The following is a 24,447-nucleotide window of genomic DNA, read 5'->3' on the forward strand; positions in this document are numbered from 1 at the left end:
TTTGAAAGGTTAGGTGGCATATGAATCAACAGTTGCTTTAGAATGAACAATGACTTTTTTAATAACCCTTGCACCTTTAAGAATGAACAAATCTCCTAATAAACTGCATGGTTTATTCATGTTTAAAGTACCCTAAGGCCCAATCCTTTAGTCATTAATCAAGAACAATCCATGCTGTCTTTAGTGAAATATGCCTGGCAGTGAAGATGTCTTTGATTTCTCTGTGTCTGTGTGCAGGCGCACTGAGGAATACCAAGGAGGTAAATCAGATCAGTCCTTTCTCAAATTTTATTTCTAAATGAGCTGTACTTTGATATTGAGGAGGGAACAGTTTTTCTACTGGAAAACTAGGTTCAGGCAGCCTAGTTTTCCAGCCACATATCAGAAAGAAATAACCACTTGCTAAAAATGTGTTAAAAATATGTAAAAAATAATTATACATTATTCAAACATAACTGTGTTGGCTAATAACTTCTTCTTTCACAGGGATTTAATTCATTGCCATTCAGATACCACATACTTCCACCTTTATTTTCTGATAGCGTCACTATGTATTTGGGAATATGTTCCTCATGAATCTCCTAAACAAATTTGATTTAGGAAATTCAGAGCAGACTAGGGGTGAGGTTTTGGCCTGTACTAAGGAAAGTTGCCATTTGAAGACATCTTAAAAGACTATGAGGCTAAATAATTCTGAGAAAATACCCTTAGGGAACTTTGTATGGTTTCCTGGAAGGCCACCTCAAGGTATGGTCACCTTAAGGAGGTGGAACAGAGTCCTAAGACATATTAGGAATTCTGACATTTGTATTAAAACACTTTGCAGAGTCCTTGTGAGCAATCTGTTGTTCCAGTGCCATGCCAGCAATATAGCTTCTGCTGGAACTGGGTTGTTATAGACATGAAAAAATGTAGTGGTTTTTTCCTCCCCAGTGATGCCCTGTGTTTCTATTCCGTGTTTCTCACAGCTTAGACTGTTTCACTGCCAATTTAGCAGTCTGGTAGGCTTCCATATTTTAACATGTGGTGTTCACTATAACTACAAATATTTAAACCAATTTGAATTGTTTTCAGGTTTTTTTTTTAAATCTCATATTTATTGGTGATTAGAAGCTTTATCAAATGACTATAAAAAACAGTGCAATCTAAAAACCTGTTTTGCTGGGGAACTCACCCCACAGAATGTCGTTTCCTTAAAATTAGAAAAGTTGCAATATGTAATTTTCCATGAAAACTGAAAGTCCCTCTGTTCTTTCTGAACAAACCTTTTTCAAAACAACATATTTCATAAATGTCTTTGAAGTTGTTTTTCATTTCTCTTTAGACACAAAACGATTCTGTGTATAACATGAGTCATGCAAAACTGTACCAGAGCAGAATTACTGCCCCTCCCTGTTTCTGCTTCAGCCGCATCTTCAGAATTGTATCGGGTATGTGGTCTCTGCCCATGTCTCAGGGTGTACATTAAATTACATGTGCTAGCATGATATGTTACCAGGCCGTAGGCAGAGAAGTAAAGATAGGAAAAACTATTTCAATTACTAAGTTAAAGTACTAAGCAGATTGTCAGGTACTTCATTAGAGCTGCTCTTATTTAGAAAAGTATTGTTACAACTTCTGTTATTATTTGGATATTAAACCATGGCAGTTTAAATCTCTTCTTTAAATCTTCAGTTAATTATGTGCTGTTAAATTTTGGATTAAATATTTTGAGTTTAAGCTTCTGGGAAGGAAGCAAATATTTTTCTTCCAAACAAACTGTGATTCCCCCCTCCATATTATATGCTGTTGATTGAACGTGACATTGTGATACAAAGCAAACAAGGTTAAGAGTTGTAATGCTCTTGCTATTTAAGTTCACCGATATGTACATATAAAACATTTTACAAAAACAAGTTTAGGCTTTAAGCATCTTACCAGTTGCAGGTGTCAAATTAACTCCGTTACTTAGTTTGAAAATTCCAAAGTGAGTTAGTTATTAATGAGCTTTATTTCCTAATTATTTAGTTAAATGTCCTCTGTATGAAGGATAAGACATTCATAAACCGTAGTTTATGTCAGTCTGTCTGTGAATATACTTGTCCTGCATTGTTGCCTTTCTTCCCTAAAGCGTTGGAAATTGTTTTGTTTCCCTGGGATAGATAAGACATAATAGCTTCAATATCTGCTCAGTCCCCTTGTATACATCTTTAAAAAGGGGTTGGTTTTGTTCATTGGGTCTTTTTAACAGTTTCTCTAGCATACATCTGATTCTTCTACCCGATGTGCTTCTCCAGTACCTGGTTGGGATGTCGGAAGCAGGTCTGAAGTGTTTTAAAGAATGTCTTGGGCATTATCAGATTAATGTCATGTAGTCTGGCCAAATGGTGTTATACTTCTATGTTATTCAATAAAAAGTTTTCAGTGAAAAACCATCTAAAAAGCCGTGTCTCATAGACTCTATGACAGCTTTGGAAAGTGTAAGAACTTGCCTCTCTGTAGCTGAGTTTTGGATCAGTGAAGGGCTTTTGTTGTTTTGCTGTGACGTTTTGCTGTTCTTGGTTAATATAAAGGCTGTTCTCCAAGATGGAGGAAACATCTGTAGACGTTGCTTTTAGTTTGCGCTTCTATTCAAAACAAAAATATGCCATTCACAGATGCTGTATGTTATTTGCCGTACATAAAAACGAAGAGCAGTTATATGAATGCATACCCATTTCAGTGGCAGGATGATCCTTTTTCCTTAAGCAGAATTCACTTAGATCAGACAGTGATAGAAATAACTAGGCTATGCTGTGTTTATTAGAATTTATTTCTCATAAAAATTAGGATGCCTGTGGAAGCAAGGATATTTTTTCTGTTACATTTTGGACTAGAGTGTTTGCATGTGCAGTATTTCATAACTACATATTCTTTGTAGCTGGGTTTATAAGCACGTGTCCTGCAGTTAGTTATAATGAGCTAAGTGCACTGAACAAATAGACAAATATGAAGATGGAGATGTCTGCCCATTGTAGTTATGCTCTAGCTTTTGTGAATAATTCAGTATTTACAGATTGTGGACTAAAATGATTTAAACTTTACTTTTATCCTCCATATGTAGGTATATTATATATTAGTTAGGAGTGGTCTGTCTCAGCGTGTAGTGGAATGGAATTGATATTCTGAAATAAGTGTTCTTACTGATTTTCTCTGCCAACGGAGGTCTTATTCAGAGAATTTCACATTCTTAATTTCATTTTAGAGTTTTGCTATAAATCTAACTTGTTTCAGAGAACAATTCTCTTCGCAGTGAAGATAATTCAGCCAGTAGCTTGAAATATGTAGCTTCTTAGACAGCTAATTCCTAAATGTACCTTTAGCTATTTTGCTTATTGTTCTCAACAGCCATTCTATTAGATCATTGGTTAAAAAGTATTTTCTTATAGATGTCTATATATATTTAAGTGTAGATGATAGTATAAACCTGTTTTCCATTGGCTTGGTCGGACTGAAGTAGTCTTTTAAAACAGTAGAGAGAAGTTGTGTAACAGGAGGAAACGTGTAGAGATGGTTTTGCTTGAAAGGTATGATGTTAAGACATTTTCTTTCACTAGGTATTTTTAAAGAAAAGAAAAATCTCATTATCAGTAAAAGGGAGATAATGTCAAAGGAGTAAAACTTGGAAGGGAGTTGAGAAAGTAAGGAGGAAATCACATTTACAATATTATGGAGATTTAAGAAAAATACTGTTGATGATGGTGGATTAGAGTATTTCTATGCTTAAATAGGTTTGAAAGGAGGAATGAAGGATGTTGCTAGAATATTCGTAATTGAATCTTGTTATATTGCACAGTACAGCATTACACGTAATTTTGTTACATTGTTTTCTCTCTTCCTTTATTTCCTCCAGATAGTAAAGGTAGCAAATGTAAGTGAACTACATCAATTGGGAGGTTTGAAAATGCACTTTCAATTCTAATCCTGTGAACTGCAAAGTACTGATATAACTGATTAATGGGTTTTCACTGGCGTCTGTATTTACACTAGTATTAAGATCAGATTTCATTTGACAGTGCCTGTTATAAGTAATTGAAACCTGAAAAGGAATGAAACAGAACATCATATTACCTTAGGTGTCTTTACCTCAGGTGTTCTCAGTTTGAGGAAACTCTTGAAAGTTATAATAGAGAAGTAGAAAGCTACAAAAAGTGGGATGTCATGATGATAGAAGAAATGAAGAACAATACTGAGAAATTTAAAGAGTTAAATAAGAATCTAGATAATATGCTAACAGAGTTTGAGGCTAGTGTTTATTAGTCAAGTATGGAGCGGCTTGCAATGTGCTGGATGAGCAAAAGTTTGGTTTCTGTCCCTGTGGGGTTTTTTTTAGGGTTCTGGCCATATATTGTCAAGATGGCTTTAAAATTTTCAAATTCAGTAACACGTGGCAAATATCAGGTGGTCCCTGTATGCTGAGTTGTCCCTACTGCTCCGTTGAAGAGCATATTTTGTGGGAGGGGAAAGGTTTAGAGAGTTTTAAAAACTGAAATACTGAATTTCAGTGTTTCCAAGTCAGTAGTAGCAGGATGCTGTCCATGGAAAACAGAATTCTTCTGGCAGAGGGTGGCAGGAGCAGAATGTTAGGGAGGTGGCATTTTCCCTGAACTGTGGTTTGTGCTGCTGGAGCTGTGTTTTCAGTCCCTCTGCTTGTCCTCTAATTAAAACCAAATGTTTTTCAACTGTTTGTATAATTTCCAGAAGTTGCCTGCAAGCATTAAATATGTCTTACATCACAGAATGGGAATTTTCAGATTCCAGAAGAAAACTGAAGACCAAGGTTCCTAGATTCTATTCAGGGCTCTTCATCCAGGGTACTGTGTCATTCTAGGCTGAATTGTCTCAGCTGTGCCTCTGCTGGGAAATGAGAATGGTTACCTTTGAGACATCTCACAGGCATTGTGAGGCTTAATTAATCTTCTAAAACATAGTCAGACAATGAGATTTCTGCATATATGGAGCCTTAAGTATAAAGACTTTAATTAAGTCCTGCTCAAAAGAGAAAATGGAACCAGTTAAATGAGTTTAGGGTTTAGCTAAATTGCTAGTCCTACATATCAAAACTCTTAATCTGATTTAAAGGCATCTAGTATATTTAATTAGTGTGAGTTAACAGCACTGATATGTTGTTATAGGTAGATCAGAATAAGTAATTAAGTTTAAATTTCTTAATACACGATCACAATGAGGTATGTATCCACACAATTTATATGACATGGCAATCAACTTAGTGAATACATGAAGTTAAAAATTACCTTGGAATAAGATAATTTCTCTTCTTTGCCTGCATCTCACATTGAATGACTGAAAGTTTTATGAGAGGTCTGTCGGCATTGTAAAAGCATAGACCTGGGACTCAGTCTGAATTCAGTGCCTGCATTTCAGACAGCATTTCTCTGTAGTTTGTCTCCCTCCCTGTAAAATGAAGAAGGCAATACTTTTTTTTAATCTAAATCTTTGCACATTAATTTATACTGTAAGGTCTTTTGGACAAAGATAATATCTTACCATGAGTAAGCATAGCAGTTAATATCTGTTTTGGTTGGAGCTCTCAGATATTTCTGTAACAGAAAAAAAAAAAATTACAAGTGAAAAAAAATGCCTGTAAACCTATGCGACTAAGGCTCTTACATTCAGATTTCAAAATGAGTTGGTAACTTGTGAGCCTTGTTTCACTGAATGCCATGGTGCATTATCTATTTCTAAAATAGATATGCAAGCACTACAAGCATGGATTTTTACCTGAATGTCTTGGGAATCACTGAGATGGAAATAGCTACTCGGTTGCCTGCTGGAGGAGCACATGCCTACCTGTGCTGTGTTGCAGCAGTCTTGTGTTCTGGGTTATTGCAGCTGGAAAAATAGTTCCTGTGCAATTTCCTCTTTTGTATGTGACAATCATTTGTTGGGAAAGAACTGTCCTTCTCTCTTGAACTGTCCTTCTCTCCTTGAGAAATCAAGCTACAGCTGTGGAGCTGCATTTATCTGTGTTCAGCACAAGGCGGACAAATCCCAGTGGAGGGATTCCTGTGATGACTATCTGAGTGTCACTGAGTGACCTGGTTAACTAGCTGTGTAGCCAGACACATCTGATCATCTGTTTGGTCTTACTCTGTTTTTTTTTTTTGGTTTTTTTTGTTGTTGTTGTTGTCATTGTTTTTTTAAAAAAATTGGTCACTGACTTTGGATAAGTTTTATTGTTATTTTGATGGAGTTAGATTTAAGTAAATACTAGTAAGTGTGGAAATTCCGTGAGGATCTATTTTGTATGTTTTAGTATCCTTAACATGTTAATTTTTCCATTTGTGTGCTGTAACTTTTTAAAAAATTAATTCAAGTGTTAGCATTCTCATTTTTCAATATTCTGTTACCTTGATACTTTAAAACTCTAGGATTTGCCCTAGGCTGCCTTACCCATTCTTTACATTTACCCTCAATGTGGGGCACCAAGTGAATCAGTCTTTCTGAAGAGCCTAAATTCTTTATCTGAGGTGAAAGGAAAATGCTTTTGAAGGCCTCCAGAGGGAGTTCCTGTCCACCTAACTTAAATGTCTACATTCAGGCAGATGTATTTCCCTTTGCATGCTTTTAGAAGCCTCTGTTGTTCTGTCTACATTGGCTGACTAGGGAATGGTGGCACTAATTTTCAGAGGATCACTTCAATAGACAGCTAATATGTAGGTTCAGTTATCAGACACAGGGTGATTTTCACCTGGAGGAATGCAGATATAGCCATCAAAATGTATTAACAAAAACATTTTGTATTGTCTCCAAGTGTCTTATGTTTTCCGATCTGTTCTGTCTGTATTAGGTTGAAGTACTATCTGTAGTTGCCCAGCAACCTGTTGCTGCTTCCTACTTTGCAAACCATGCTTTACCTTTCATTTAAACAGGGGTAGTACTAACTGGTTAGGAATTAAGCTAAACCAGAAAATACCAGCCTTAACCTGAGATTTAAAAAAAAAAAAATATATATCTTCTTAGAGGTTCTTCTTACAGGTCTGTTTGAAGGTGTTCTGTTTGAAGGTGTTCTGTTTGAAGGTGTTCTGTTTGAAGGTGTTCTGTTTGAAGGTGTTCTGTTTGAAGGTGTTCTGTTTGAAGGCTTTCACTTGACTTCTGGTAAGATCTTGTGAGGTGACTGAAGAAGTTACCATTCTTGCAGTCCAAAGTTGGTGTCTGTTGGACCACTCATGTGACAGATCCTCAGAACTGCAGTTTCAGTCCTTTTGTGCTAGCTTAGTTGGTAACCACTGATTTCAGTTTAGACTTTTACACTGGGCTGTGATCTGCAGTGTCTGGTTAGTGCACTCACACCCTGTACAATGATGCTGTTACAGCTGAGGGATGACTTTTAGCAAGGAGAAAGGGAGAATGTCTGGGGGCAATGACTTCTTAAGATATAGCCGTGAGAATTACCATAATAATATGACTGCCTTCTGATTTGGGTTAACGCTTTGGTCAGCCTTAATAGAGTGCAGGTATTTGGCTGATATTTTGTCCTGTTGCATCTGAGTGTAGGAGAGAGACCTCTCGTTTCATACACATAATGCTTGCTTTTGTGCTATGTTAGAGAGTCAATCTCTTGTCACTGACACAGAAATATTAAATGATGCTGGTGCACCATGGTTTCATGATTGTTGGAGATCCTTTGAGTGAGAAGACCTGTGTGTACTAAGTGCTAGCTGGAGCCTTTGGTGATTTGTGTGCAGGTAACATTATTCAGTCACAAATATCTCATTAAAGGAAGTTAATTCTATGACGAATGTTTTTCCTTTGCAGAGATATGCCCAGGTTGTTAATTGTCCTATATTCTGCTTTCTCAGCTGGAAAGTTTCTAGTCATTGAACTATTTTTTGTCTGGTATATTTATCTGGAAGTATTTTTGTCTGCATTTACTGGAATAGTAAAACATGCTGATGTGTTTATGCTTTTATGAATTTTGTTAAGCATTGTATTTATGTATAACACTCTTGAAAAAAACTAGCTCTGATAGGGAGATTGTAAGTAGCTCCCATAAACATATTACGTCTATTCTGCTCTGCTTTTTCTTTTTTTTTTTTTTTTTTTTTTTTTTTTTTTTTTCCCTCATGTGCTTTTGCACATAGGACTTTGTACTTTTCTATTACAAGTAATGTATTTTTTAATTTACTGCTGCCTAGCTGCCAAATGTCTTTGCCTTGGGCAGCTAAAGTAGGATCCTCAGGAATCTTCTTGTTCTGTACTTCATTTGTTGAATGAAACTAACCTATCAAATTCTTAAGCTCATCTATTTGTCTTTTTACACAGCAAAATCCATGGATGAATTTGCTGTTGAATACAAAGTTATTAATCCCAAAGCAATTACTATGGGACAGTTGTATGGCAGTTTTGATCCTGTAAGCCATGAGTGGACAGATGGAGTTCTTGCAAATATCTTCAGGGAACAAGCATCTTCTACCACAGATGATTGGAAGTGGATTATTTTGACGGTCCAGTGGATGCAGTTTGGATAGACAACATGAACACTGGGCTGGATGATAATAAAAAGGTAGTCAGATAAAAGATCTGCTGTCTGGATTAGTAACTGGCGAACAAAATTCCTGCTGAAAACTTATATGTGGTAAAACCAACTTGTTTTGACCATCAAATAATGACAGTGTGACTTAGTGATTGCTTAAGTACTGCCTCACACAGGTCCTTTTTTTTTTCTTTTTATTTCTTTTTTCTTTTTTTTTTTTCCTGCTATGTCCCGTGACAAGATGCAGGTTATCAGATGCAAGGAAACACCAAAGGAGTTCCTTACTGTTGAACTCATACAACACAAGTCCTTTCTCACTGATCGGTATTAATAACAGTTCTTTTGACTCGCATAGAGAGCTTTCACATTTGGACACTGATGTCATTACAAATCTGAACATGATCTTGTGAGTGTATTCCATATGTTTTGCTTGCTGTTTGCTAGAATCTGAAGAAAAGAGTTAGGACCCTTTGTAACTATTTTTTCTTCTCGTTTATTTTTATTTTAAAACAGTATTTTACACAGCAAGATCCTCACTCTGTAGATTGGTTTTGTTCCACTGACGACAATATGCTAAGTTTGTCTCAGAATACTTTTGCAAAAATGCATTGTGAATTAGTATTTATGGTTATTACTGGCATTTTATGAAAATTAAAAAATGTGGTTTAGATTAAATAAAGCAATCTGAGGAAAAGGAGAAGGAAAACATGTCTAGTCAGCAGATCATTTTGTGGCTGCAGGGGCTTTTGCTTTTTGCTTTGGTTTGGACAGTTGGTGGGATCATTGATGCAGACAGCAGAAAGATATTTGATTTCTTTTAGTGCAACTTACTAATGGGAATGAATGATGAAAAGGAGTAATGATGAATGATTCAAGGAGTAATGGTTTTAAAATAGAGGGGGGTAGATTTAGATTGGATATTAGGAAAAAATTTTTTACAATGTGAGTTGTAGAACACTGTCCCAGGTTGCCCAGAGAGGTGGTGGAAGCCCCATCCCTGGAAACGTTCAAGGCCAGGCTGGATGAGGCTCTGAGCAACCTGATCTGGTTGGAGATGTCCCTGCTCCTTGCAGGGGGATTGGACTGGGTGATCTTTGAAGGTCCCTTCCAACGCTAACCATTCTATGATTCTAAAACCCATGCCCTGAAAGGGTGAAGCTTACCAGAAACAATATCTTCCCGGAAAAATGTACTTCATCATAACTGTACTTGCCTTGCCTTTTATAAAGCAATGAGAAAACTTGGCACATTAAGGGAGAATAGAGTGCCTGGCAGATGTTAAGTCTGCAGCAGAGCCACCGTCTGCCAAGCCTGGGGGTGCCCAGTTGGGTGCTCTTTCCTGGCTCTTTTAACCAGGAGTAGCATATGCCTCATGTTGTACTCAAACAATGTAGCTGAATCTGACTTAAAATAATTTGATGATGATAATGGCTGTGACGAGAGGAGGATATCTTGTGTACTAGAAAGCCTTTATTATCCAAGTGTTGGATGTCTCACACTGAAGTTATTGAAGTTTATTTTTGTTCTTTAGTAAGTGGGTTTTCCTATGTTGTGTTTTTCAGTTAACAGGGAGTGTTTATGACTTCTATTTTTACAAGCATGGCAGCGAGCAGAGGAACATGTGGACAGAGTACATCACAAAATAAGAGCAAGTTTTCTTATGATTTAGAGGTATAAATCAACTACCTTAGCTAGCTCTAATTCTACTATATCAGGCTGTTTAATGTTTGATCGGCAACATTTCATTAATTTCTGTAGGCTCCTTTTCATGCTTATGTCTTAATTCTGGTACCATCAATACTGAAAGTTCAGCACTGCAGGTGAACATGGAGCCCTGAAGTTGGCTGGTGGTGAAAATTTTTGATTCTGCTTTTGTCTCTGTAATAGCATCTAATGTTGGGGAAGTTGTGGTAGGAAAAAGCCAAAGCCTGTATTTCTGTTCCTTCATTTTTGTTTTCTGTGGTTGATATAATGATATTATAGTATGAGTTAATCAAATAAAGCAAGCAAAGAGACTCACTACTTCTTTGGAATATGGAGAGCAGTACTGAGAGTCCTGGATCTCCTCCATTTCCAAATAGGGGCACCCATGTTTTGAATGGCAGCTGTGAACTCAAGGGAAGCATAGGACAGCAGAGATCTGCAAAACGTACCTATTCTGCAGACAAAATTTCAAGATAACTTAAGTGATGATTGTTCAGCTTTTCATTCCTTTATGGTCTATTAGATGCATATGAGAGATTAAGATTACATTTCATTCTTCCATCTAAAATCTTTTCTTGATATCTAGTGCACAGCTGCTAATGATAAGCAGAAGATGAGGAAGAGAAAAAAAATTCCATAGCACTGTTCCTTTCCCTTTGCACAGTAGTGGAGCAGAATTAAGCCTTACTTAACCCTGCAGTTCTTCTGGGCTTTATATAGTCTCTATGAACCACAATATAGATAATACTAGTTGTGTTTTTTACTGTGTAAAAACTGAACAAGAAGTGAGGCCATACTGTCTACCAGAACCTTGTTATAGCCTAGGTTTTAAGAGAAAATAATTTAAAAAAAATACATTTGTGCTACAGGCACATGCTTCATTTTCATGTACTATTTTACTTTCCTGTGTAACAGGTATTTGACCTGATCATTCCAACAATGGAAACTGCCAGACAAATGTTTTTTCTCAAAACATATGTGGAACATAATGTCTCTTTGCTTTTTGTGGGTTCCACTGGCACTGGAAAACCAGCTGTAACAAACAATTTTTTTACTACAACTGTCAAAGCAAAAATAGATCCCAAGCTTCATCAACTTCTCTGCAAAAACCTCTGCTAACCAAACCCAGGACATTATTATGTCCAAGCTGGACAGAAGAAAAAGATTATTTAGACCTCCTTCGGGGGGAAAAAAGCTATAATATTTGTGGGTAAGACAAATTTTTCAAGGTTTTTAATTAATTCTGGCTTTAGGCAAAGGCTGTGATACAGCAAGACTAGTAATTTTGCTCTTTGGCTCTTTGGCTTTTTTCAGCCATCCAAAGAAGGGTTAGCAGTGCCCTCTGCTGAAAGGTTTGTAACTGTTTAAGTGGTGGTTGTTACAGACTTGCAGTGTGACACTAAATAAAATTTTACAAAATAACCAACCACACACTAAGTTAAACCCTCACTAAGTGTACCTGCGAAGTATAATGTCGTTTGGTTCTGGTCAGGCTAATGGGAAGCACGAATTACAAGACACAACCTTTTAAAATCTCTACTTCAGTTCTTTTTTTTTTCTTCTTAGCTTTGAAAGAAAACTATAATTCCTGAACACTGCATTTTTTTTTTTTTTTTTTTTTATCCAATGTCTGCGTTCTCCATAGATTACTTAAACATGCCTGCAGAGGAAGTGTATGGAGCCCAGCCACCTACTGAGCTTCTCAGAGAATGGATTGATCACGGTCACTGGTAAGACAAGAAAGATACACCCAAGATTAATATCATAGATGTGCTGCTTGTTTCAGCTATGGGTCCACCTGGGTTAGGCAGGAATGATCTTACAGGTAGGAAATGCACAACTGTGGCAAGCAGCTACCTAACTGACTGAAGTTAGGAGGCAGATTCAGTTTTGCTGGTGACAAATTCTACATTTCTCTATTACTAGCAAACCTACAGATAGGTTGGGTCGTTCCAAATAGAAGTCTGTATGCTCAAGGTCAAATCTGTACCTTTTCCAGGGGAACTTTAATCAACATTAGAAATAATGTTTTTAATGTTGATAAACTATGAATGATAAAAATAATTCTAAAATTAGAGAATTGGACACTTCTTCAATTTTCTATCCTGTGGAAAAGGGAAGGGAATACATCTTCTTGCCAAGTCTTTCTGGCAGTTCTCTTCTGAAATTGTATCTCCTGCTGCTAAGATAGGCTGCCTGCATTTACTTACAAGCATGTTGCCTGCAAGTCCATGATTCCTGTTATATCACCATAAGAAAGGTTCTATTTTCTAATGAAAAACTTGTGTCAGTAAAAGCTCTAGTGTAGTTACAGCTACACTGGTATAAGGCACTTTATGCTACTTTGCTTTGTATAAACACTCTAATAGAGGTATAACTGTATGTGCTCTGAGGAGGCTTTATTGAAATAGCTATTCTGATACAAGTAAATTTGTAAAATTTACTAAGGTATAGATTGAATTTTTTTTAGATGAAAGCCAGTCCTTGATTTTGTGAAGTTTTTCTGTGTCATATCACAATCAACAGGGCTAATGTGAGCTGAAATTTAGATTTGGATAATAGTGGCCTTGTTGTAATGAAGAGTCATGTTTTTCATATTAAAACCAGTAATTCTAAGTGAAACACATGTAGAAAATACAAACCAGTTGATATTTCTTCACCATCACTGCTGGGGCAGAAATTTGCCAGAGACAAAATCATGGAGCTGGAGCCAGATTTAAATGTTGTTGTTTGAGTGACAGTCAATCCTAGAATATGCTAGCTAAAAGGTGGAAAAATGTTTAGACATTCCTAAATCTTTCTGCATCTCTTTGTGTGTATTACAGGATGCTTCACACTTGAATATTGTATTTATCCATTGATGATGACCTATTAACCAAGATTTTTACTGTGGTTGCTGATTGGCACTTCAGCAAAGGCTTTGAGCCTGTGTTTCTAAGGTAATGTGATATATTTCTTGTAACACCTTTGTCATCTTTTTTTTCTGGGATTTATCTGCAGAATATAAATTGTATCTCTTTTTCTTCTTAAAGGCTGGATAAGATGATGGTCCAAGCGAATAATTTAGCCCCAAGTTTGCTTGTTGTCACAAACTACAAGTGAATACTGATAGATGTATATGATTTTCATCCTTCTACTTTTTCATCTGTTTTCAGTCAAATGTCAAGTTTAAGGAGTATTAAAAGTTTTATTTCTCTTGGGGGAATGTTTTTGATGCAGAATCAGAACTAAAGAGCTACAAGCTATGCAGAAGAAATCTTAACCAGCAACAGCTTTGGGCAGGGGTTGGGTTAGAACCCATGAGCCATATCTTTGAAAGATTTATTCTTTGCTTTATGTTGGAAGGGTGGGGAGATTTGATACAGTAGAGAAAAATGCTTTGACGTAAGAGCCCCAGTTTGTATTGGCAGGAAGGACAAGATGGGTAACTACGTGAGGAAGCCAGTTAAGTTAGCAGATGCTGAGCCATGTGCTGAATGGCTTGAAATTGAAAGATTCCCACTGAGTTTAGTACAAGATACAACCAGGTCCAGATGGACATTCTATCCTTTTGTTTTTAAACAAATCCTACTTGGGCTATATTTACCTGTTTTCTTGTATTTATGTTTTCAGGATGGAGATAAACTGATCAGACTGGATTCATGAGGTTTATCAAGTTTTCTATGATCTCTTAGTTGATGAGGAGGACAGGAAGGTATTCTTTCACGTGGTACAAGAGACAACATCAAATAAATTCAAGCAGAGCTTTAATGAGGTATTTTTGGATAATTTGCTGGGACCAAGAATGAGACATTGAGATTACATTAGTATTGGACACGTTTTGAATTACTTTGATCAGCACATTTTAAAAGTATGGGTGATCTTCCATTCAGTATTGAGTATTATGCGTATTCTTAGCCAAGTTAATACAAATGATTCATAACTTCAAAAGGATTCTATGTTAGTACAGAGGACTATCTGGAATAAATGTCTTACACAATATTTATCTGTGCTTTTGCTTAAGTTAATATTTGGATGAGCCAATGGGAGTGGTGAGTATTTTTCAGAGAAGCCTTTTGGAAACTTGTTCTATATTTGATAGCAAAGTATCTCTGTGAAATATGCATATGTGGGAACTTGCATGTCAACTTACAGTGTATTCCACATTTAGGTGGGGGTTTTTTTTGTGTTTTTCTCCAGACTAAGGTAATAACTAGAATAGCTGGAAAACAGTGCTTCCCACAGTATTATTACTATGTAGATAAGAATGATTATGACTTTCATAGTTTGAATTATCTGTTGATTCTTGTCTTTTCTCTAGGTACTAAGTCATCTCTCACTTGCTGGAAAAATCTCTGATGATAATATTTGCAGCCTGTTCTTTGGAGACTATTTGAAGCTGCACAGTGATGTAAAAGTGTATGATGAAACCATAGACTTAAAGCAACTGACAACTGTGATGGAATAGTACCTTGAGGAATACAACAATATCAGCAAAGCACCAAAGCCCTTAGTCACGTCCGAGTTCGGTGCTGAGCATATCTCAAGGATATGCAGGGTACTGAAATTGTGGTACGTACATTCAGATTATAGCACTTAATAGAAAGCTAAATTAAATTGATGGTACTTATTAAGTGCTGAAGAAATACACCTTACAAACTTCATTATTTTCTCAAAACCTTATATGGAGAACCCATGCATCAGCATCCTAGTACCTATTACCCTTTTCAAAATAGGAGAGAAGTTGAAGGATGTTCTAAGACACTAATGAACATTATTTCCCAAGTAGATTCCCAGGAGGAAATCGATCAGGTTCCCGGTAAATAACCCCCTTTTTCAACCCATGTGATCCAGGGATTGATCTTTCCAAGATGCAGTGTAAAAGGGCTTCCAGATACTTGCTGGATCAAAAAGAACATCCAGTTTGCAGCCGTTGCTATGACTAATTCTGTGCTTCCTTCCAAGTTTCTTTTGGATTTTGTTTTCCACCTGTGCAATAAAGGATTATTTGGGGTTCCATAAGCTGAAACTGACTGTGAGGAAAAAATACAATTAATTAATTTATTTCTCATTATTGAAATTAGATGGATCATAAAAAAGCAAGTTATTAAATGGATGATAAAAAAATTCCTTTTAAAAAATCTATTCAGTTAAATGAAACAGCTCTTAGTACAAATAGGCTAGAGAACTATTTTAATAACTATTTAGATCAAATGCCTCTTTTTAGATTGTGTTAATATAGTATGTTCTGATCTTTCTTCCTAAGATATCAAGATGTGAAATGTATGCAATGTTTACACAAATTTCTTCTTTATTTACTGTTATGTTTCTCAGGTTGCAGAGATGCAGAAAGAACTGACTACTTTTCAGCCTGAACTGATTTGAACTTCTGCAGAAACGGACAAAATTGTGATTCAGACTGAAAAGGAAACAACTGAAGTAGATGCAAAGAAGGAGCTAGTGTCAGCAGATGAAGAAGAGGCTAACAAAGCAGCAGCTGTTGCTAAAGCTATTAAGGTAGCATACAAGGGCTTGGACCTGGAGCATGACGGATTCCAAGTCTTTCCAAGTAAATGGGAGTTGTGATGATGTGTTAATGGTATGATCCAAGCTCTTAACATAACAAAATTACAAGAGATGATGAATGAGATCTTCCTAATAAAAACAGGATAAATTTTGGCTGTTTGGAGTATGACTGTATCTCACAGTACTGCATAGCTTCCCTTTCTAGTTCTCATCCCAAAAGCTTTATAGCTCTTATTTCTGTACTAATATATTCTCTTTCTCAACAGATTGAGTAATGAGGTTGTACTGTTTCCAGGCCCAAAGATAGTTCAGAATTAGCTGAGGTAATTTGGCATAGCACTGCATGGAGCCCTATTAGGAATAACCTAAGAGATATTGCCATAGCCCGATGTCTGTAGCACAGAATTTCCCATGGAAAGCTGCAGGATTCCTCAGTATTTTTTTTTGTAACTAATTGGAACCTTTACTGTAGATTACTGCCTAAAATGTCAAAAGCAATGGCAGGTTCTGTGCAATGAAAAGAACATACCGTGTTCCAGTGATTTTAGCTTAAGTAATACACTAGGGGATCCAGTTAAAATCTGTGCATGGCAGACTGCTGGATTGCCAATTGATTATTTTTCCATTGATGGCATAATTATTTCTAACTCAAGAAGGTGGGCTTTAATGATAGATCCTCAAAGGCAAACTAACAAGTGGGTAAAAAATATGGAGAAAACTTAACAGGCTGTCAGATATCAAATTACCTGGCACACATTATGTGAGGACATTTGAAAATGCTGTTCAGCTTGAAGCACCAGTCTTGCTAGAAAATACTGGTGAAGAACTAATTTTATTAAAGCTAACATTCAAACAACAAGGAGTAGAATACATGAAATTAGGGGGAAATATAATTGAATATTCAAGATATTTCAGCTTTTACATAGCAACTCACTTAAGAAATCATCGTTATGTTCCTGAAGTGGCTGTGACAGTTTGTCTACTCAACTTCATGATTACACCTTTGGGTCTTCAGGACCAACTTCTTGGAACTGTAGATGCAGAGGAAAAGCCTGAGCTAGAAGAAAAATAAACTGATTATAGAAAGTGCAGCCAGCCAGAAACAACTAAAGGAAAAAGAAGATAAAATCCCGGAGACACTTTCCAATTCAGAAGGAAGCATCTTAGAAGATGAAACAGCAATTAATATTTTGTCTTCATCCATAGAGTTATCTGAAAAAATCTCTGAAAAGCAAAAAATTGCCTCTGTAACAGAGATGCAAATAGATCATACTCAAATAGGGTATAAGTCAGTTGCTATTCATTTACCGATTGTCACCTTTGCATCTCTGATCTGACAAACATTGAACCTATGTACCAGTATTCATTGATTTGGTTTATTAACTTGTATGTTCAGTCTATTACTAAAAGCAAAAAAAAAAGAGTGAAGATCTAGAAAAGAGGATTAAAAATACAACTGAGCATTTCACAGTAAGCATCTATAATAATGTCTGTCATTCGCTGTTTGAAAAGGATAAGCTGTTATTCTCCTTCCTTCTCACAGTAGGCATTATGAAGGGAAAAGACCAAATAGATTATGAGGTTTGGCATTTCCTACTGACAGGAGATGTTGCTGTCGATAATCCTCACCCCAATCCAGCTCCAGATTGGCTATCTGACAAATCATGGGCTGAGGTTGCACATGTATCTAGTCTGACAAACCTCCACAGACTAATGGAACATGTAAGAGAGAATTTTTCAAAGTGGAAACTAAAATATGTCTTTATAAGACCCCAGGAAGAAGCCTTCCCAGATGCATGGAGTACACTAATGGGGTTACATCGCATGGTTATTCTCAGATGTTTGAAACCTGACAAAAGTATTCCAGCAGTGCAGGAGTTCATTGTGGAAAATATGGGAAGAACATTTATTGAACCACCTACTTTTGATCTTGGAAGAAGTTACAGTGATTCAAATTGTTGTGCCCCTTTGATTTTTGTATTATCACCAGGTCCTGATCCTATGGCAGGTGAGATTGGTATTAAAAAAATCTTTTTTTATCTGGTTAAATGTTACTGAGTATGACTAAACTGGTAATAATTTAGGTGCCTTCATTTGATGTTTAAGTTGTCTTTAAACTACAATACAGCAATGATGGAATATCAAACACTTGTATCTGCTCATATGTATACAATGATACTAAAATTGATAGAGGGTGGAATAAGTGTAGTTGTGATGAAATGTCTATGTCTCTGAGCAGCAATTTAGGGATCTAACAGCTTGTAACATCCAGACGAGTTTAGAATTTATACTTGCGTTACAGTGCTTTCAGTGGGTGTGTGGGACTTGCCCCAGTCTTTGTTACAACTGCTCCTCCAGAAAGTTTCCTCCCTCTCAGTTACTAATTAAGTGGTGTATATGACCACACTTAAAAACACATCTGTTAATATTCTTTAAAAAATAACCACCCAGAATATTTTTAAACTGAGTTTTCTGCCAAAAGAATTGTAATATGGAGCCATACCATAAGGATGTATTTCCAGGAGGGACAGGTTTTGATGGCAAGGCTGGAGGGTTATTTTTAACCAGATCTAAAGATCCAATTTACAGCTCAACCCCCATAAACAATTGTACCCATGCAGCAGAGAGAGTAGAGAGCTGTAGTGCAAGCTGGAATTAAGCACTCGGGGCTAAAGGAGAGGACAAGCATTTAACCTGGCTAGTATTTTTTTTTTCTTTTTAGGACTACTTTACACACTTAAATTTTAGCATATGGCTCAGAAACAGAGTGCCTGATACAGCATTTGATACTGCTTCTGGGTTGTTGAGATGTTTGGGGTTTGGTGTTTTTTACAATTAAGCAAAATTGACTTTCACCTCTAATTACTTTTTACATTATAAAAATGATGAATATATCATAGATCTACTTTCTAATAGACATTGTCTTTGTTGCATGTATGAAGCTTGCCATCTTAGGTTTGCTAAAATTTGCTGATGGTGTTGGCGTGGGAGGCACAAGCATTCAAACTACTTCACTTGGACAGGGCCAGGGCCCAAAACCAGCAAAAATGATTTATCAGGCTATGACTGATAGAACCTGGGTAGTGTTACAAAACTGCCATCTTGCAACTGGCTGGATGCCTGCTTTGGAAGAAAATCTGCGAGGAAGTTATAGTGCCTGAGAATACCAATGACAAGTTCAGGTAGAAGTTTTAATATTTTGCTCTTTTTAATGGGAGTATTTCTTCTTTGCTGAAGACAGTAGTGAAAAGAAATGAAACTTCTTTTGTGTGAACAACTAAATAGGCCTTGAGCCTTAATTTAGATTTCGGTGCCTTCAGGGGTGAAAGCTGATGTAACTCCAAGATCTACCCCAGGACAAATCTTTATTAGAGTTTCTGTTTTAAATTTGTTATTTTTGAGCTAGTACTGTAAAAGAAGAAAAGTAACATCTGGTTCCATGTTACAAACTGGATTTTTGTTGCTTGTTTTTCAGTTCTTGCCAGTAATAAGTATTTAAAAATCAAAGGTCCAGATTTTCCACTGATGTAAATTATTACTAGCTCCATTGACTTCATTGAGTTTACACTATTTTTAAATGACTGAGGAAGTAAAAATATAATTTTTGTAAATGACAAAGAGGTAATTTCAAAAGCAACATCTACTGCTTAATGCGACCAGCTGTCCGGAGGAAGAAGGATAGTTGCAGCAATAGCCCTGGTTTTGGTTTGCATTAGGGGTATAGGTTTTCTGAAGGATTCTCTTATTTGGAGTATGCTTCTGTATGATTTTTAAAAATTGTACTGTTACTCTGAATGTCATATACAAACAGTTTTAATAGATGGGCAGATGGATTAAGCCACAGAATGTATTTTTTTTTTCTTATGTTTGTTTTTTTTCTCCATGCTCAGGACTGGGTCATCAATGGGCAGAGTCTTTTGGCTCTCAGGATTCTTCTTCACTCAGTCTTTTTTTTGACTGGGGTTTTACAAAACTATGCCAGAAAATACACCATCCCAATTGACTACATTGGTTTTGAATTTGAGGTAAGAAAATGTAGAGGAATTTTTTTTGTTCTTGAACAGCTTGAAACATGTTCTGGGGCAGTAAGGAGTAGACTTTTCAAATGGAAATAAATGTTATTTAAAGGAGTAATTTATTACTATCACTTACAGGATTTAATATACTCCAGATAAAAATAAAATCAAGCAATAGTTTTAATCATTGTAGGTGATGAAACAGGAGTACACAATGCAGAAAATGCCAGAAGACGGGGCTTATAGAATCATAGAATGGTTAGGGTTATGTCAGAGGCCTGTTTTTTTGGAAGGTACATGATGGGATAGAGAATCCTTGGTAACTGGAGAATCACTTCCAAAAATCCTTTATGATTCTTTGCCCATAATTTGACTGAAACTTGGAGAAAGTTCCAGGTTCCTTCATGTGAATGTCTATTCATGCCCTGTATACAAGACAAGAGCAAAAAGAGGTGTCTTACTACTGGCCAGGCCACTCAAACAGCTGTGTTCTCTCAATGGAACTCCCTTCAGAGAAGCCCCAGAAACACTGGATAAATTGAGGTGTGGCAGCACTATGCCCGTTAGACGACTGAGAGTATGCACGTCAGAACACTTGCATTTTATTATTAAAGGATATACTTTACTCCCCAATGGCTGCGTATTTTTTTTCTTTTTTTAATATTGGGATTTCCTGCTGACTTCAAAGCAGCTCCCAATTTCCTTTGGTTTTTAGCCATTATCAGCCACTGAGCAAGAGTGAGTGAAAATAGAACACTACTAACAGAAACTTATTTCAAAGGCCTGGGCCTTATCTTGCAGTAGATCAGAATAAAGAGAACTTTCATCAAACTGTGTGCCAACCACATTATTACAAATCTTCTGAAATCCTAACTTTGCCACCTCCTGCTATCATAGGGCTTTTTTTTTTTAATTTCTTTTTTTTTCTAGTGAAATTGGGCCCAAAGAGTTTTGCTGCTGATTTTAATGGGAATCAATCCACAACTCTTGCAAATAGGACTCTGTGGATTTGCCTACCACTTCTGTGTCCCAGCAGTATGTAGCACAAGGAGGGAGGAGATAAGCAAGAATAGTCTGTTGTCAACATGTAAAACCAGCCCTCAGCTAGCATGAACTGCCAGAGCTCTATTATAAAACTGTAGTAACTGATACTTCTTGAAGATGTGCCTCAGAATTTCCGTGGAAAACTTCTAGGCAGCACATACATTGGGAGCCTGCCATTTCTCAGAGCAGTCCACTTGTTTCATAATTGTTTAACTTTTAAAATTTTAGTATTATTTACCTACATATCCCAGGTGTCTGATAAATTGAGCTGTTTCCTTTCTCCCATATACTCATTTTACTTCCTTGTCTTACCCTCTTGCATGTTGGACTAATAACCGCCTGAAATTTTGTACTTGTTTGAGCCTCTTCATCAGAGAACCTCAAAGTAGCTTGCAAACATTAATTAAAAATAAAACAGCCTGAACATCTTCAAAGAGCTGTGCAGTCATTAACTAATCCCCACAGCATGCCAAGAAGGTACTAAAGATGGATCATTAGACTTGTTGTGTACACAGTACAAGAGAAGCACAAAGATCAAGGCAAACGTTTTTAAAAAAACCTCACTGCATAAACATCCAGTAATTTGAGGTCTTGGTTTTTGGTTTTTTTTTCATTGCCCAAATTGCAGCATTTTAATGACTTGCTGAGGCCTCACAAAGTCAGAGATGCAGCTATAATTCAGCAATTCCCAGTGTCCTGCTACAGTCATTAAGTGATGCTGCTACAACTCATTTAAGACATACGGTTCTTTTCATAGGAATGTATCTGTTGTGTGTGCTTGGCTGTTATAGGGGAAAACAGTCATGAGCCTCCTCTTATTGGTGCTGTGCATGCAGGCCAAAGAGGCTGGACCTGGCTGTTAGATCCTTCGCTATGGACTGATCAGTTCAGTCGCTGCTCTCAAAAGGATCTTTCTATTTAGATTTGAGCTTACGCATGGAAGTGACCGGTCACAGCTTACCTGTCACTGCTGAGGCACTGCGAAAGGGAAGCCGAGGCAACAACAGAGTGATGACTCTTAGAACATGAAAATGAAGAGAAGTTTAAATTTGAGGATTGAGTTTCTCCATCCTTCTTCAGATAATGCTAGTCTTGCTAACATAGTCCTCTAAATTAAAAGCCAGATTCACTAGTATCTGCTAGCTAAATTACATTTTATGGAGATAAATGACTTTTAAACTTTTGGAAAATACTGTGGGATGGCTTGCCATGTGGGTCTCTTGTTAATGCCTTTTTGTGAACAAACACTAATAGATAGTTTATTAAATGACACAGTTGTGGTTCTTATAGTTCACAGCTGTGACTATATAGTGGCTTTGCTGCTACATTGTGTGCAATGTCCTTGTTACTGTGTTGATTTTCTAAATGCTTCTTCTGTGTTAATGTTTAGATTTGAGATTAAGGCATCTCTTAGAATGTAATTAAAGATGTATTTCAAACTTTTGTAGATGTGACCAAAATATATACATGAGAGAGAAGTCTATGAAAGAGAGGTCATGCATCTGTTGCTATGTCCCCCTTCGGCAGGGATCAGGTATGGCTACATTGCTTTAGTAGATGATTACTGAAGTATGTGATTTCCTGGCCTGCCCTTACTATTAGAGAAAAAGTAATGCAATTTACTGTTGAGGGATATCTGTCTTAGATATATTTTTCTGTGATTCTTTGAAATTAGCTTTCCAACCTTATTTCCTGAGCATTATCTAGACCTTCCTGAAGAATGATAAGCTGGCTAAACATTAGAATTCACAACCTTTCTTGGCTGGGATGCATTAGGAAAAAAGAAAAAGGCAACTCAGCTGTCAGTTGGACATGATAAAAATGTGAAAGAAATTTTGGACAAATGAAATAGTAATAGTAGTATTAAAATTCTTGGCTTTACAAGTTTAGTATTTGCTTTTCTCAATTAGAAACTCTCATTAAACAAACCACAAAAAACACCTGTAGTTACTGCAAATCATAGATTCACAGCCTTGCTAATAACTCAAAGCAGAAGGAAAAACCAATGCAGTATACAGACATTATGGAGAAAGAGATACTTTCTCCTTAGGAGCAGAGACAGATTTTCAGCTAGGGATGCTGTAAGGCAGATATGGTTAGTACGTGTTCTTAGGAGATGGAAACCTTTCTCTTATCTCATCTGTACAAAACTCCATTTCAGAAACAGAAAGTACCATCTCTGTTGATTTTAACAGTGTTGGGCTGTTAAAGGGAAAATTATACAATGAAAAAGCAAAAGGCCCCGAATTCTTCTGAAATTGAATATTTTGCCTAATAGGATTAGAAAAATTAGTGAAAGGTGCAAGTCTCTCCTGTAATTAGGATTCTTGAAAATGAATTTATAGGTATGATCAAATAAATGATCTTTCTGTCTGTGGATAAAAGATGGATGTTTCTGATGGATACATAGTAGGGCCCCAAGAGAGAGAGGTCCAGGTTGCCTTATTTTCTCCAGGTCTAAAAGGTATTACAAGAATACACTTGTATTAGTAGGAAGATAACCTAAGCTGTTAACCTGTTTCAGTTCTGTGATACTTCTCTTGGAATAGATAGGGTCACTGCCGCAACTTAACGAGCGTTTCCTCAGCCCTAGAGAACATTGAGGGCATACATTCAGTACACAGGTGCCAAGTCCATCTTCTTAAATGGTTGTGTGCTTGCTAATGTTAGTGTTAAATTTGGTTTCATAAACACATGGCTTCATAAATTATAACCTTTCTAATGATGGAGTTAGGGATATAATTCCCGGAGAGGAGGTGTTATTTAGATATTCAAAGCCAGATGTTGTGTTAATAAACTACTGCTGCATTGCCAGTTAGCTTGCAGGAGAGTTCATGCAACTGACTTAGAATTTTTATTTCTAAGGAATATAAAATTGATGTAATTTTTAAATTCTAAATTATTTTAAAGCATCTCCTGTCTAGTATGATAAATTGGAAAGAGACAGTATTTCCTGGAAGGGGAGTAAGAGAAAGTTAAGGAAGTACAGGACAGAGTGTGCACTGTGTGGTTGAATCCAGTGCATTACAAACTCTTGAGAACTCAAAGGCATTTTAGGACAAAATCTCTTTGCAAGTAAAATTAATGTGTAGGAATTACATATTGCACCGTTGTTGGGATACTTCCTGACAGAAGTTAAACGGTCCTTGGAATTTAATACAATGAATACCAGTTCAGATGTCTGCCTACCCGCTGGACTGAGTTGCAGATGAAATTTTTTTTAATGAAACTCTCAAAATGGTAGTTCGCCAGTTTGACCTCCAAAAACAAAGGACTCTATTTAAGGCAGATTCTATTTAAGGCAGATTCTCTTTTCCATACAGAGTTTAACTTATGCTGTGACAGAAGGGTTTTGCTCTCCAGACTTGACAAAAGAGCAGATCTAATCCTTCCTTTAGCTGAACAGCCTGAGGTTTTAACAAACTTCAGGTGCTGGAAAGTAATGAGTATCAGGCAGTAGTTAATAATTTCTCAAACACTTGTTTTGAAAAATTAATGGGCATTTAAAGCATCTCAAATAATGTGATGCTGTTACTGTCGTTCAGTTTACTGGTTTTTCAGTTAAGCAAGTGAATACTGATTTGAGTTACTTAAGGCTACTTGAGTCTTTTTAAAATTGCATATTTGTATTTCCCTTCAGAAATAAACTCAAACTCGTATTGT

The 24,447-nt window shown here is 36.6% G+C and overlaps 1 protein-coding gene across 1 annotated transcript; it reads left to right on the top strand.

Annotated features, from left to right (window-relative positions):
* The first annotated feature begins 7,624 nt into the window (after positions 1-7,624).
* DNAH3 (dynein axonemal heavy chain 3) lies at positions 7,625-20,315 on the top strand. Its single transcript, XM_086760103.1, is given in 31 exon segments — positions 7,625-7,727; positions 8,305-8,475; positions 8,478-8,537; positions 9,185-9,364; positions 9,648-9,704; positions 10,085-10,176; positions 11,123-11,266; positions 11,268-11,402; positions 11,405-11,429; positions 11,865-12,044; positions 13,071-13,158; positions 13,252-13,317; positions 13,630-13,729; positions 13,832-13,851; positions 13,853-13,973; positions 14,520-14,770; positions 14,935-15,017; positions 15,222-15,328; positions 15,331-15,430; positions 15,465-15,767; positions 16,176-16,444; positions 16,446-16,783; positions 16,785-17,038; positions 17,041-17,135; positions 17,138-17,732; positions 18,680-18,855; positions 18,857-18,906; positions 19,615-19,672; positions 19,675-19,749; positions 19,934-20,209; positions 20,211-20,315. Coding segments are annotated over 31 exon segments (4,677 nt in total).
* Positions 20,316-24,447: the final 4,132 nt, after the last annotated feature.

This window comes from Chlamydotis macqueenii, chromosome 15 (assembly GCF_036417535.1).
Source record: "Chlamydotis macqueenii isolate bChlMac1 chromosome 15, bChlMac1.mat, whole genome shotgun sequence".
NCBI classification, from domain to species: Eukaryota; Metazoa; Chordata; class Aves; order Otidiformes; family Otididae; genus Chlamydotis; species Chlamydotis macqueenii.